The sequence below is a fragment of the Cygnus atratus genome, chromosome 17, assembly GCF_013377495.2.
Source record: "Cygnus atratus isolate AKBS03 ecotype Queensland, Australia chromosome 17, CAtr_DNAZoo_HiC_assembly, whole genome shotgun sequence".
NCBI lineage: Eukaryota > Metazoa > Chordata > Aves > Anseriformes > Anatidae > Cygnus > Cygnus atratus.
The window spans coordinates 15331179-15343616 of record NC_066378.1 but is presented as its reverse complement, the minus strand read 5'-3'; the positions used below and the strand labels follow the sequence as shown (position 1 = coordinate 15343616).

The window sequence follows — 12438 nt, the reverse complement described above, 5'->3', positions numbered from 1 at the left end:
GTCGGGCGGGGGGCGTCCGGGGTCCGGCCGGGGCCCAGCCCCGGGGGCGGGGCCGGGGCCGGGGCCAGTGCGGTTCCCCTCAGAGTCGGGGCCCGGAACGTGGCGCCGCGGGCCGGGTGGCTGGGGCGGGATCGGCCCGGCGGGGGGCGGCGGCGGCCCCCAAAGGAGGCGGAGGAGGAGCCGCAGCGCGATGGAGCAACAGGCGCCGCCGTCCGCCCCGCCGGGGGCCGGAGTGGGGGGCCGGGCTCGGCGGCGGCGGGAGCGGGACGCGGAGCCTCTGCGGGTGAGTTGAAGCCCGGCCGGCGGGAGCGGCCCCTGGGCCCGGCCGGCCGTCTCCCTCCCGCGTCCTCGGCCGCCTGGCGGCGCGGAGGGCGGGCCGGGCGCGGTCCGTGCCTGCGGGCGTCGCAGGGAAGTTGCGGGGCGCGGGCGGGAGCAGCCTCGGCCCCGGCGTTTGCCGCCAGCTGCGTCGCGCCCGCGGGGCCGGCGGCGAGGTGAGGAGCGGGGCAGGGCGGCGGCGGGCGGGGCGGCTTCCCCCGGCCGGGCGGACGTGCCGAGGGGAAAGCGGCGGCGGCCGGCGGGTGCCCGGGGTGGGGGCGGAGGGGCTCTGGAGCCGTAAGGCCTCGGGTATGGCCGCGGTCGCCTTGCCGAGCGCTCGCCGCGTCTCGCCCTGGACTTTCTGCGGAGCCGAGAGCGGCGCCTCCCGGCTCCGAGCCCCCCGTCTCGGCCGGCAGGGCCCGCGCCGCCCCCCAGCCCCGCCGCCGGCACGGAGCGGCCCCGCGGGCCGGGGGGGGCTCAGCGGGCGCCCGTCCGGCAGCGGCGGGCGAAGGGCGCTGAGATCGCCAGTGCGGTGTGTGGGTAACGGAGGCGAAGTGCCCGGGCTTTCCTCGCGGGCGGACCGCTGTTTCCACATACGTGTTCTAGCATGCAGTTGGCTGGAGCGTGCATCTGTGTGTGGAAGAGAGCACGGGCATCGACGTCAACATTACATTCTCAGTGGTCTCTTGAATAAGCGAAAACTAAGCTTATTTTTAAAACTGTAAAACTTTTTTGCTATGTGCATCAGATGCATGTTTGTAGCACAGCAGAGCTTATCACCCTGACGGAACTCATGATACAGACATTGTCAAACGACTGTACCTCAACTAGACGTGCCAGGTAGTGAAAAAATGGTCAGTAACTTGATTATAGGGGCTTTGCTATGGACAGCATTTGGAATCAGGAGGTGCATCTTGGATGCAGTTCTGTTTGTTCACTGGATTAAGGTTAAAATGTCCCTGCCTGCAGCCTGTGCTCCCGTAGTTTGATGTTGCAGCCATAGGAACATCCTTGGTCGTCTCTACTAAGCCAAGAGTTGAAGTGTCTGGGTTTCTATAGCTTTTTGTCCTTCTTTCTTAGGAGCTGTTCATGTTTATCCTTGGATGTCTTTTTATTTCTCTTGGAGGTACTGCACAGTCTTAGGCAATGTCATCCCTTTTGTGCTTTCTTCTGATGCTGAACAAGAGCTCCTCAGGTGCTAACAAAAATCCTTTATAGGTTCTTTGAAAAGAGTTTTTTTGATAAATGGATAGATGGATTTGGCTTAAATATTGTTTTTTTATTATTATTTTTTAAGCAGTAGGTTTAGAAATCTTCACTTTCTTATATTTTTTGGTCTGATATAAAGACACAGGTATGTGTTTTTGAAGTGCCAGGTCATACTAGTGTATATGACTACTGATTATTATTAATGACAGCACAATTAATGATTGTTATTACTGATCCGTTGTACTATCTAAACCTTAGTTTTCTAGAGGTGAAATCCACTGCTGCAATAGTATCAGTCTGCATGTGTATTTCTGCTAAATACTGATCGAGCCATGTTTCCTGGCTTCTTCGCTGTATTTTGCCATGTTATCACCCTCTTGCCTGAAGTTGAAAATGCCTTTGCCTGAATGCTAGTTACTTCCATTCCTACCGGGCAGGTCCCTGGCGATAGGAATGCTGTAACAAGAGACTGAAGGTAAAGTGCCTGCCTGCCCGTAGGTGAGTGAGCGTTTTTATTGACGTCGTGCTTACAAACGTGTACTGGTAAGCGGCTTGTGTCTACTCAGAGAAGAAAGCAGTCATGCTACAGCAGTTGAATGACTTTTTGCAGATGACAAAATCCTGAGAGGGTGTACACTTGCTTCTATACCAACTCCTCCTGAAGTGTCTTTCCTGTTCAGACCTGGCTTTTGCTTATTGTTGATTTATCTATTTGTCATTAGTGTGTCTGCCTGTGGCTAGCTGACAGTTCAGACTCCTCACTGATAATGAAATTTACAATTTAGTTATTATTCACGATTCAAGATGTTATGCTCCCTTTAGCTTGTATTCAATCTTTCTCTTACGTTAATGGTAGATCATTTGGATAGCCATAGGTGCAAGCGCTTCTTTGACCTTAGGAGGTCAACTTTCATTACTTTTCTGTGTGTCAGTGTCATATTCACTATCTCTTATTGAGAAAATGAGCTCCTTTCTGCTTTAATTTCTCTTTCTTCTTTGTCTTAGTTTTTGTTACTATCCATTTTCTCTGTACTGTCTTCACTCTGTTTCTCCTATTCTTTAAGAACTTCTACACTTTCACGCTCTTCCTTCTAAAAGATTGACAGTAACATACTTTACGTAGATGCTGAAGGGACTCTGTCCCTTATCTATAAGATGAATCTCTAATGAGATTAGTAGGGACCTGTAAAATCTGTACTTCTGAGTTTGTTTTAGGCTTTCAGCATGCTCAGACACAAACGTGAATTTGCATTCATTGATTTACTTCTGAAGGTTATCTCTGAAACCAGTGAAGCTAGAACCCTAAGTATTCCCTACTCGGTTTGTCTGTTGTGCAAACTGCATAAATGGACTGTGCAAGGCAGATGTTGCCTATGTCCTGTATGTTTCACATTATTGTGCTGAAGTTTCAGTAAGTATATGCTGTGTTCCAGCTGCTTTTATAGTGGAAGTATTCTGAATATACAAAACTTAATAATATCTACATCTTATATTGCTAGAATATTTTTTTTCCTTCTGGCATTTTCTGAGTTAAAATATTTGTATTAAGTTTAATAAGCTATTCGATATTTTAGTTCCTTAAATATGCTTAATGGAAAAGTTTGTAGAGTGAGGGTAACTGGTGATTTACATGAGAAAAGCTAACTTTTCAAATTTCATGACAATGTACCATAAGAACAAAATCAAATATAGCAATCCTTCTTATCAGGCTTATCTTTAGTAACAAATGATATGAACTTACTGAGCATTCAAGATACATATGTAATCTGGTGTTCAGTAGCTTTCTATGAATTTCTTTCATGTTCTTAATTACTTTTTTTTGAGTCTATTATCAGTATTGTTCTTTGTAACACCTGGGATGATTCTGTATTTTAACTATACCACATGTATAAGTTTTACTTCACTTGTTTTTCTTTTATCTTCTGCCTGTTTGACGCCTCTCTGTTCCTGTAAGGAATAGTGGATAATTGTTCCCTTTACCTTTGCTATGCTTTTCTTCATTTTATAGACCTATGACTTGCTTCTCTCAATTCTTTTTTAAGTTTCGTAGTCTTAGACTCTCTGTATTTGGAGATTGATCCACATCTGGTTATCTGTTACCCATCTCCTACCTTTTCTGCTTATGTACCTTTATATTCTTGTCTCGTGGTGGTGGGAACAAAACTGCAAATGGAATTTAAAATGCACTTCTTTCCACGGATTTTTAGAATGTCACAATTGTTTCCTCTTCCTTCTTTCTTTTACTGCTCTCTTTGACTGGTCATGACTACTGAGACTTTGTTTCCTGGAGAATTTTTCCGAGGTGTCTAGAGAGTCTTTTGTGAGGGACAAGGGTAAATTTAGGGCCAGTTATTGCAATAACAGCTAAGGATTTTTTCTTCCATCACTTTGCATTTACTGACACCGTGTGTCATCTTCTGTTTATTTCCCGGAATATACTGAAGATTGATCTGTGTTCTGGGCAGATAGTTTTAACATTTGGCTACTATTTTGTTTAATTAGCGTGCAGTTTCAGTAGCAAACATGCATGCTGCACAAACAGTTTGAATTAGGTCTCTGAGAAGCCCAGAAAGTTGTGTGCCACAGTCAGAAAATGAAATTGCCAATGTCTTGAATTCATTAGGCAAATTTGCCCAGAAATTTGTGAGTGGCATCCATGCTCTGCACATTCCTGTCTTTTCTCTCTCTACCATCCTTGCCAATATAACTTTGTATACGTTTCCTTTCCAATCCTGGTCTGATGACTGATATATCTATGGTCAGGAAGCACGAGCAGACACCTGTGGAAGAGGCAGCAGGATACCATTTTAGAGTTTAGATAAGTTGTCTACATTGGTTGTTAATTCTTCAGAGTAAGGTAAAACATGCCCTTTTCCCTGTATGTGTCTGACCAGTGGTATACTGGGGAAAATTCCTCCTAATAAACCCTGCATGTAACTGACTGAGGCTTTGAAATTTCTTTTCCTGCAGTGAATCAACTCTCTGTGTAAATCATGGGGTCTCTGGGCTGTTACCTGAGCCATTCCTGGCACTTGGGTACTTCCCGGCTCCATTTCTCTATGATATGCCCTGCCATCTGTGGCTTTCTGGAAACTAATTAGCTTTCTCAGGGTTTTCTAATGTTTGGGCTTGAACATCTGCTCATGTGTAATAGTTGCTAGATCTTCATATTCTGTTTTTGCAGCTTCTCAGGAAAAGTCAAACTGACCATATGATGAAGTTTGTGGTCACAAACACACTTACAAATGTGTGAGTGATGCCTGCTTGTCATGAAGTGACATGTTCCCCTCGATTGTTTGGGCTGTTGCTCAAAGTAGGGCAATCTACCTGCTAGTACTTGAGAATATATGAAGCTGCTGTTTCTAAAGTTGATTGAAGTAGGAGATCAGTAGACCAGTGCTTTTTAAAGGTATACGGCATATTGAATTAATTTTCGAGGGTGCAGAAATTTGATTTTTATAGTTTTTGGTTAGTTTCAATTTAAACAGGACAAGAAATGCAAAGGAGATTTGGGGTGGATATTAGAAAAAATAGTTTCAAGATGAAAAACATGAAGCAGTTGAAATGAGATTTCCCAAGGAAAACAAGGAGTCAGCTTGAGTAGAGAAGTTTAGAAACAGTTTGGACAAACACCTGTCAGAAAAAAAAAAATGAGTAGGAAGGAAAAGGAATAATAAGGAAGAGAAGAGATCAGTAGTTTCTAATTGATTGCTTTTTTGGTTGTTGTTGTTTGACTTGAGGAGAGAAAAAAAAAAAAAAAGAAAAAGCCTGTAGACCTTTATTGATGCTTGAGACAGGAAGTCAATTTGCAGCTTGCTTCCCTTTCCACCCTAAAATGTGACTCAGCTTACTCTGGTAATGTATTTAAGCCAGGCAATTGTTGTGTTGTGGTAACAATATGTGATATTCTTAACCTTTTTCTGCCTGCAGAACTAAAAATGGATAATACCTATTTCAACTATAGTTGAAATCTGCAGTCTGATCCTTTAATGACTACTTCCAAGTTTTGTTTCCATATATACATGTTACCTGTTGCCAAGTACAATTACTGTCATTCATAACTGTCTTTTAATCAGAGTTGTACAGTGGTATTCTTGATGAATTTTTGAGGCCCTTTGAGAGACAATAGGGAATACATGACAGAAACAGTTATTGACTGCTAATGACTGGTTGAGGACTAAAGAATGTTGAAAATTAGACAAGGAGAAAGGGTATACCAAAATCAATGGAACTAGGACTTTCTGCAGCTCATTTTACATCTTTTAGAGTTTTTTAATTAAAAGACTTAAAACAGTTTTTCTTAATTATTTTGTTTTGCCTGACTGATTTTGAGAATTCTGGAAGGGGGCTCTGCAGTGATGTCTCTTCCGTTGCTAACATAAACTGTATGCCCTGCTAATCTCTGCAAGTATACCCAGTTCCACAGACTCATCCTTCTCTTCCCACTTAGGAACAATTTGCAGCTTGCAGTTGGCTGGATGTAGAGGTTTGTGAGCACATGTACCAGTGTAAGTTCTTTGGTTTGTAAGCAATTTATACATTCTTCTGTTGTCTGTGCATGCACGCACTTCTCTATGATCTGTGTATTGGATGGATATACTACCATCATCTTCTCATTCATACCTGCCATGTTTTCCAATAAACATTTTTACCTTGGGATTATGCTTGGTGTTGTAAAATCAAATTGTATGGCTGAGGAGCAAAAGCTTGTGGAGTGCAGAATACTAAAATAGACAACTAGTATTATGCCTGAAAAAGGTTTTATGTCTTCTGGAAGATATCCTTCATATGGAATAATATGATTTCTAAGGCTCTTTTTTGCTGCTTCTGTACCAAAAAAAGTCAAATAATGAACAATTAAAAAAAAAAAGTGATTCTGCATTAATAGTGATGGCTTTAATTTCTTCTATAGTGTCTATAGAATGCTATTTTTTTCTCTTTTTTTTGAGTAGCATTTCTTACCATTTATATGTAATTCCCCTCTTCCTCCACAGATTTCTTTCTTTGGATCAAAATCTTTTGGAAGAAGAAGTCCTGACAGCCCCATGTTGAGCAAAGCTGAATTTGTTGAGAAAGTTCGACAGAGCAACCAGGCTTGCCATGATGGTGATTTTCATACAGCTATTGTGTTGTACAATGAGGCTTTGGGAGTTGATCCTCAGAACTGCATTCTCTACAGCAACCGCTCAGCGGCCTACATGAAAATCCAACAGTATGACAAGGCCCTGGATGATGCAATCAAAGCACGACTTCTGAATCCCAAATGGCCAAAGGTAAGAAAGTATTACTTTTCTGGGGAAATGACAACTCCACCAGGAATATGTTCATATTACTAATGTAATGTAGACAACTGCAAATACTTCTATATTAATGGCTGCTTTTGCTAAAAGCTGCTAATAATAATCATTTGTGTTTGAAAGTTGTTTAACTTGAATTTCCTGCTGGCTATTAAACTGTTCTCTGTGTTTGGGGTATGATTCTATCTTACTACTTTAAACTAGCATTGATTTTTGGTTGTGAAGACCAGACATCTCTTTTAAAAGTAGTCAGCTTTGAGTAGCATCCAGGAACATTTTTCTTGTGAAGTTTCTTGAGGTGTGTAGCATGGAGATTCTTATTAATAATGGAGCAATAAAGCCTTTCAAAATAGCGTTCAAAGAGTTTTTGTGTATATTGTGGATAAACATTTTAAGAAATGCATACCTCAGCATTCTTAGTAAGATCTTATTATGCAAGGAAACATTTTGTAGAGTAGGTGGTGTTGGTTGCCCGTTTCCTCTGAGACTGCTTCTCAGCAGCTGCTGTTGATAGCTTCAGTAGTTCTGACTCACTGTTGGCTAGTCCAGAGCCATCCCTTTAGATGCCAATCAATTTTAGTAGAATGTACTCCAGATTCCATTTCTCCCATCAATCTCTCACACAGTCTTACTAGTCACTTTAGCTACAGATGCAATTTAAGACCAGATTTATCGCCCAGGTTCCTCTCCTCAGAAATTATGTCAGGTAGCAAACATAATGTTCTCCATCAGCTGAGTCCAAACTATTGAAGTTATGTTTCCTTTTATATGTAAGCAGATCACCGGAAGTCCTGTATTCTTTTTTTCAGTTGTTTATTAGCTTCTAGAAAAAATCATGCCTCCCTGTCCCCTCCCCATCTTTTGGTCAAAAGTTATCTTAACTTTAGGATATATTGAAACAGGAAACTTGTAATTTTACACTCTTAAGTTTTTTTGTTTGTTTGTTTTTGTTTTAAGACCAAAAAACTGCTTAAATAAAATCTTATTAAAAGTGTTTTCTAAAGCTCTTCCACTCATAATCACAAAAGGAAGACCATGGACCAGGGAAAGGCCTTCCCTTTTGTTGATTCTGTTTTGTGGGGTTGCCATCTTGCATTGCAGCACTTTTATTTTTCACATTTGATTTTCATGTTTAACCAACGTACTTTTATTTCTTTTCACTTTCATACCACTACTTAATCTTTCTCCAAGAGTTTTAGTACGTTCTCTCTGTTGTTTGTACTGAGCCTCTGCAATTTACAGTTTGTATCAGTTCACATAAGCAAGAAACTCCTGCTTTGGTAGGGTGATGACTTACAACCTTGTAAGCTTCTTTTTTTCCTTTTTTATTTTTAAATCTCATTAACTTCCGTCTTATGTTACAGAATATCATAAAAGATTTTACATAGTTTATGTGAAGGACTGTTAAAAAAAGAAAATTGCATTATTTTTTTTCAGTCTCTGGATTTCCAGGTCAGCTGTCTGAATACAAGGAGTTAGAGTATAAAAACAGTGGTATATTTGTATAGTTTTGTATCCTATTTTTAAGAAGTCTGGTAGTGATTTGCTATAGAGCTCACTTAGATGAAAAATTATGAAAAGACTTCATAAAAGAATATTTTCAAAATACGAGTCGCAGACAGTTGTACAACAAAACCTTTGAAACGAATCATTGGAATAGATTTGTGGATCAAAACAGAAAATAAAACGGAATAGAAGATTTACTAGCTAAAGGCTGGCTGTGCTAAATGAAGACATTGTTATCAGTCTATCAAATACAGAAATAATAGAATATGTATAGATCAATCACTAAGATGGAACAGTAAAAAACAAACCAAAACAAAACCATTTTTTAACATAAGTGAGCCTCTTGTTTCAGAGAAGACCAGAAAAAATTATTGAATTAAAACTTAATGAATATTATTAGAACTTATTGATTTAAAAACATGAAATAGTAACTATTTTGATTCTATTTTTGCTATTAAGCATCCACCTGACCTTGAACAAACTCTATTTCTTTGTTTATTCTTTTTTGTACGAAAAGATGAGGAGATACTTTTACAGGAAATTATTTGAGCCTTTTTGGTGGAAAAAGCAATGGAAGACTTAAATGTTTTTGTTATAATATCTGTTCATGCTTTATTGGATCAATATGTAAAGGATATCTTGCTCCATGATACAAAATGTTTGTATCCTTGGAAAATTACTATCAATGAAAAATAAAAAAGTCAATGTAGCTTTTGCAGGCTTTTTGTCCTGTGTGAAGGACAATTTCCTATTTATTTCTCTTCACATGCCCTTTCATGTTCTTTGTCAGTGTGCATTTTTCTCCCCAATTCTCCGAGTTATTTAAGTGCTCAAGTGAAAAAGACAATTTTTTAAATAAATAATTTGTTTTCTTTGTTTCAAATAGTCTATGACTGGGAATGGCATATTGGGAGTCAAAGTTATTAAAGTATCTATCTTGACATAGAACTGGGACTTTATCTTTTTTTAAGGATTTTTTTGGTATGGCTTTTATTCTCAATGTCATCGGAAAGTTTACCTTTTATTCCTTGAGAAGCTAGGATATTTTTCACCAGTATGTTTTGTTAAAGGGTATAATTGTATGGATATGACAGTGAAAACTGGTTCAGTGATAAAAAGCTAGAGGAATAGACTTAAGGTTCATATTGGTGACAGAACTAAATTTAGTACTCTATCACTGCATTTGCAATTATTTAACAGTTTAACTAAATAGACGTATAAGTTAAAATACTAGTTACGATGAATAGAACTGAAATACTGAAATCTGTTGGTGATTTTTTTCCTGTTTAGAATTAATTTGTTGCAGTTCAGTTTCTGTAAATTATCAGCAAGAGCAAAGGAAAGGGTCAGTATCTAGAAAGGTAAGTTGAACAACTTCGCGAAAGCACATGCCTACTGATGCTGAAAACCACACCTCTTAGCTAAGCTATATTAATTTTTGGAGCTATTACCTGAGAAAGAGTGATTCTGTCTGCTTTCAACGCATCAGCATCAACTGCCTGAGTGTTATTAACGTAGGTCAGTGCAAAAGATAAACACTGATTAACTGTCATTACCAGTATGAGATGACTATTCATCTGTTTGTAGATGGTGATGAATTCTGCATCTCTCTAGAATGAGCTGTATTTTACAGAGGGCGTTTTCTGGGGGGGAGCATTTCTGTGAAAAGGAGACTGAAAATTGCTGGTACAGTATAGGAGTTTTGGCATTCGCAGTAGCTGGAGCTCTTGGGTAACTCTTCTTTTACGGAAAAAGCTCAGAGGAGTCATTGTTTCTTTTTTTTTTTTTTTTAATTATTATTTTGTTGAAGGACACAAATATAAATGAGCTTTCTGCCTGAACTGGAAAACAACTTTCTGTGCAATGAGGCAGAGGCAGGTAGACAGTCCTGACTGCTGAGGGGTGGTGGTGATGTTGGTTTGTGTCCCTTCACTCCTGTTTTACTGGCAAATAAATAGGGTGCCTTCCTTTCCACCACCATACAGTTGCTCTCCTCTGAGACTACTTTGTGAAATACCAGTCATCCGTGTTCCAGTGGTATCAGTAGGAATGCCAGGTAGCATTTATGTGCTTCCTCAACTGTTTCTGGTTATTGGGAGCAGTGCTTATCCAACAGAAGTGCTTTGGAAGTCACAGCAGAGATGGGAGATCCTGGTAAGGAGGAAGTTAAGTTTGGGTGGTATGTTTTCCTCGTTTAAACTAGGTTTTCTAAAATGCGTACTTCTATTTTTATTACACAATTCTTTTAGATTAAAAAAAAAGGAAAAAGTGTACTTTGAGGGCTAATTAACTAATCAGATATTTTTTGAACACAGAAATTTTTAGGTTGTATTGTACTTCCGAAAACAGAAAATATGCAATGGTGCTTATAAAGTTGTTATGGATCTAGATGATTGTTAGTCAAATAGTTTATGGTGGTGTGCCTACATAGTACATGGAATTTTGCGTGTGTGTGTATGAGGCTTCTCAGTATGAGATAGTGGGAAGGCACTGTCTGAAGTTGAATGCTTATGTTGCATATTTTATCATCAAAATCTGCTTTGTAATTATTTTAAAATTCTGTTTGGTTCCTTTTGATAGAATGTAGTTGGGAAAATTTGAAACATGCATCCAAAACCTAAGCAATTTTATTAATTAGCCAGAAGAGGGAGCTTAACAGATGTAACTCATAATTTCCATGAAAAATCTGAGTTTTAAATACAGAACCCAGTCTCCTTTTACTTAAGGAGTTCAAAACTGGATAGCTTTTGAATCTAAGTTTTCTGAGCTTGAAGTTACTAGTTGTACATTTCTTTATTATCCTTTATCTTGGGTATGCAATTTGTTAATTATTTACTCAGTTATTTTTGTTAGCAGCATCTACAATTCTAATGGGGAATATCACAACTGGAATCTAGCATGTATTTGTAATAAATATATCTTTGTTCAGTAATCAAGGCAATGCATTAAGCTGATCCATGCCTCAGAGGATGGCAAACATAAACAAAACAAAAAACACAGTGAAATAAATCTGTGAAATGGGAAAACAGAAAGGAAGAAAGTGTTTGCTTTTGCTTTCAAACACAGTTGTTTCACCTTGAATTTTCATACAGCTTTTATTTCCAGTCAAGGTCCTGAGTTAATTCAAGTTTTGATGCTCCCCACACCCCCCCAGTTCTCCCAAAATATTTTTCGTGAGATCCTAACTGTGAGCATTTGTTTTGAACACTACAAAATCTGAGCAATGTTCCTGAAAAGTGACATAACTTTGTTTACCTTCTTTCTGCACCACTAGGGCACACTAGTGTACTGTATGCCCAGAACAAGCTCTTAGAGATATATGCTCCCATTGCAATTATCTTCTTATGAACTTAAAAAATAAAAAAGACTACATTACGAAAAGCTGTGCCTGAAAGTCTTTATCTTAACACAGCTTACCTCTCCCAGCCTTGAAATTGGTCTTTAAAGCATTCAGTGTTTATAAATAAGCAAATATATTTATACAAATACATCTGCTTATTTTTTTGCAACTTTAAACTAAATATGGACAATGAGAAAGTGATTAAGAAATATTCTGATCTATAGCAGATCAGAATAATTTGCTACAAGTCTTATGTTGTGTGACTGTTTATTTCAGTGGTACATAAAACTAATGTTTTTAGTGTTTGTCTGAGAGGATTGGCTTATAAGTCCTACTATTTTCAAAATACGTTGTGTAAATATCATTGAGAAATTAAAAGATAACAGAATATTTCAGGAATTAAATAGTATTTTGGGAATACCCACAGGCAAATCAGATTAGGCTCATTTTGTTCTTTTGATATCATGCCAAATGGTTTTCTTTGTTTTGCTGTTGTTCTGGCTCTAGAGAATTTTTATTCAGTTACTCAAGCTGCACAACTATGTAAAGAATCCTAGATATGGTAAATGAGAAATGAGGGATATGTTCTGTTACTCTGACATCTGAACAGTCTCTGCTTGGTTCTTGGTGGCGTTACGGATATAGGTTTTATTCTGTTTTTATCCTCAAACTAATGAAAGATATACTGTGGCTTAACTGGTTTAGATTTGGGTCTAATTCTGTGTTAAAATTTAGATTTCACTAGTAGTTGCAAATGTATAGTAATTCATG

The 12438-nt window shown here is 39.2% G+C and overlaps 1 protein-coding gene across 2 annotated transcripts in view; it reads left to right on the top strand.

Moving 5' to 3' along the window:
• Positions 1-182: 182 nt before the first annotated feature.
• TTC28 (tetratricopeptide repeat domain 28) overlaps positions 183-12438 on the top strand; it is a 169885-nt gene continuing 157629 nt past the window's right edge. The window contains exons 1-2 of one of the 2 annotated variants that reach the window (XM_050714214.1): positions 183-283; positions 6519-6797. In XM_050714214.1, coding sequence (XP_050570171.1) covers positions 191-283; positions 6519-6797 — 372 coding nt within the window. In that variant the 5' untranslated portion in view covers positions 183-190. Of the gene's footprint in view, positions 284-5973; positions 6033-6518; positions 6798-12438 lie in introns of those variants that run through there. The other variant, XM_035565657.2, reaches the window with a different exon arrangement.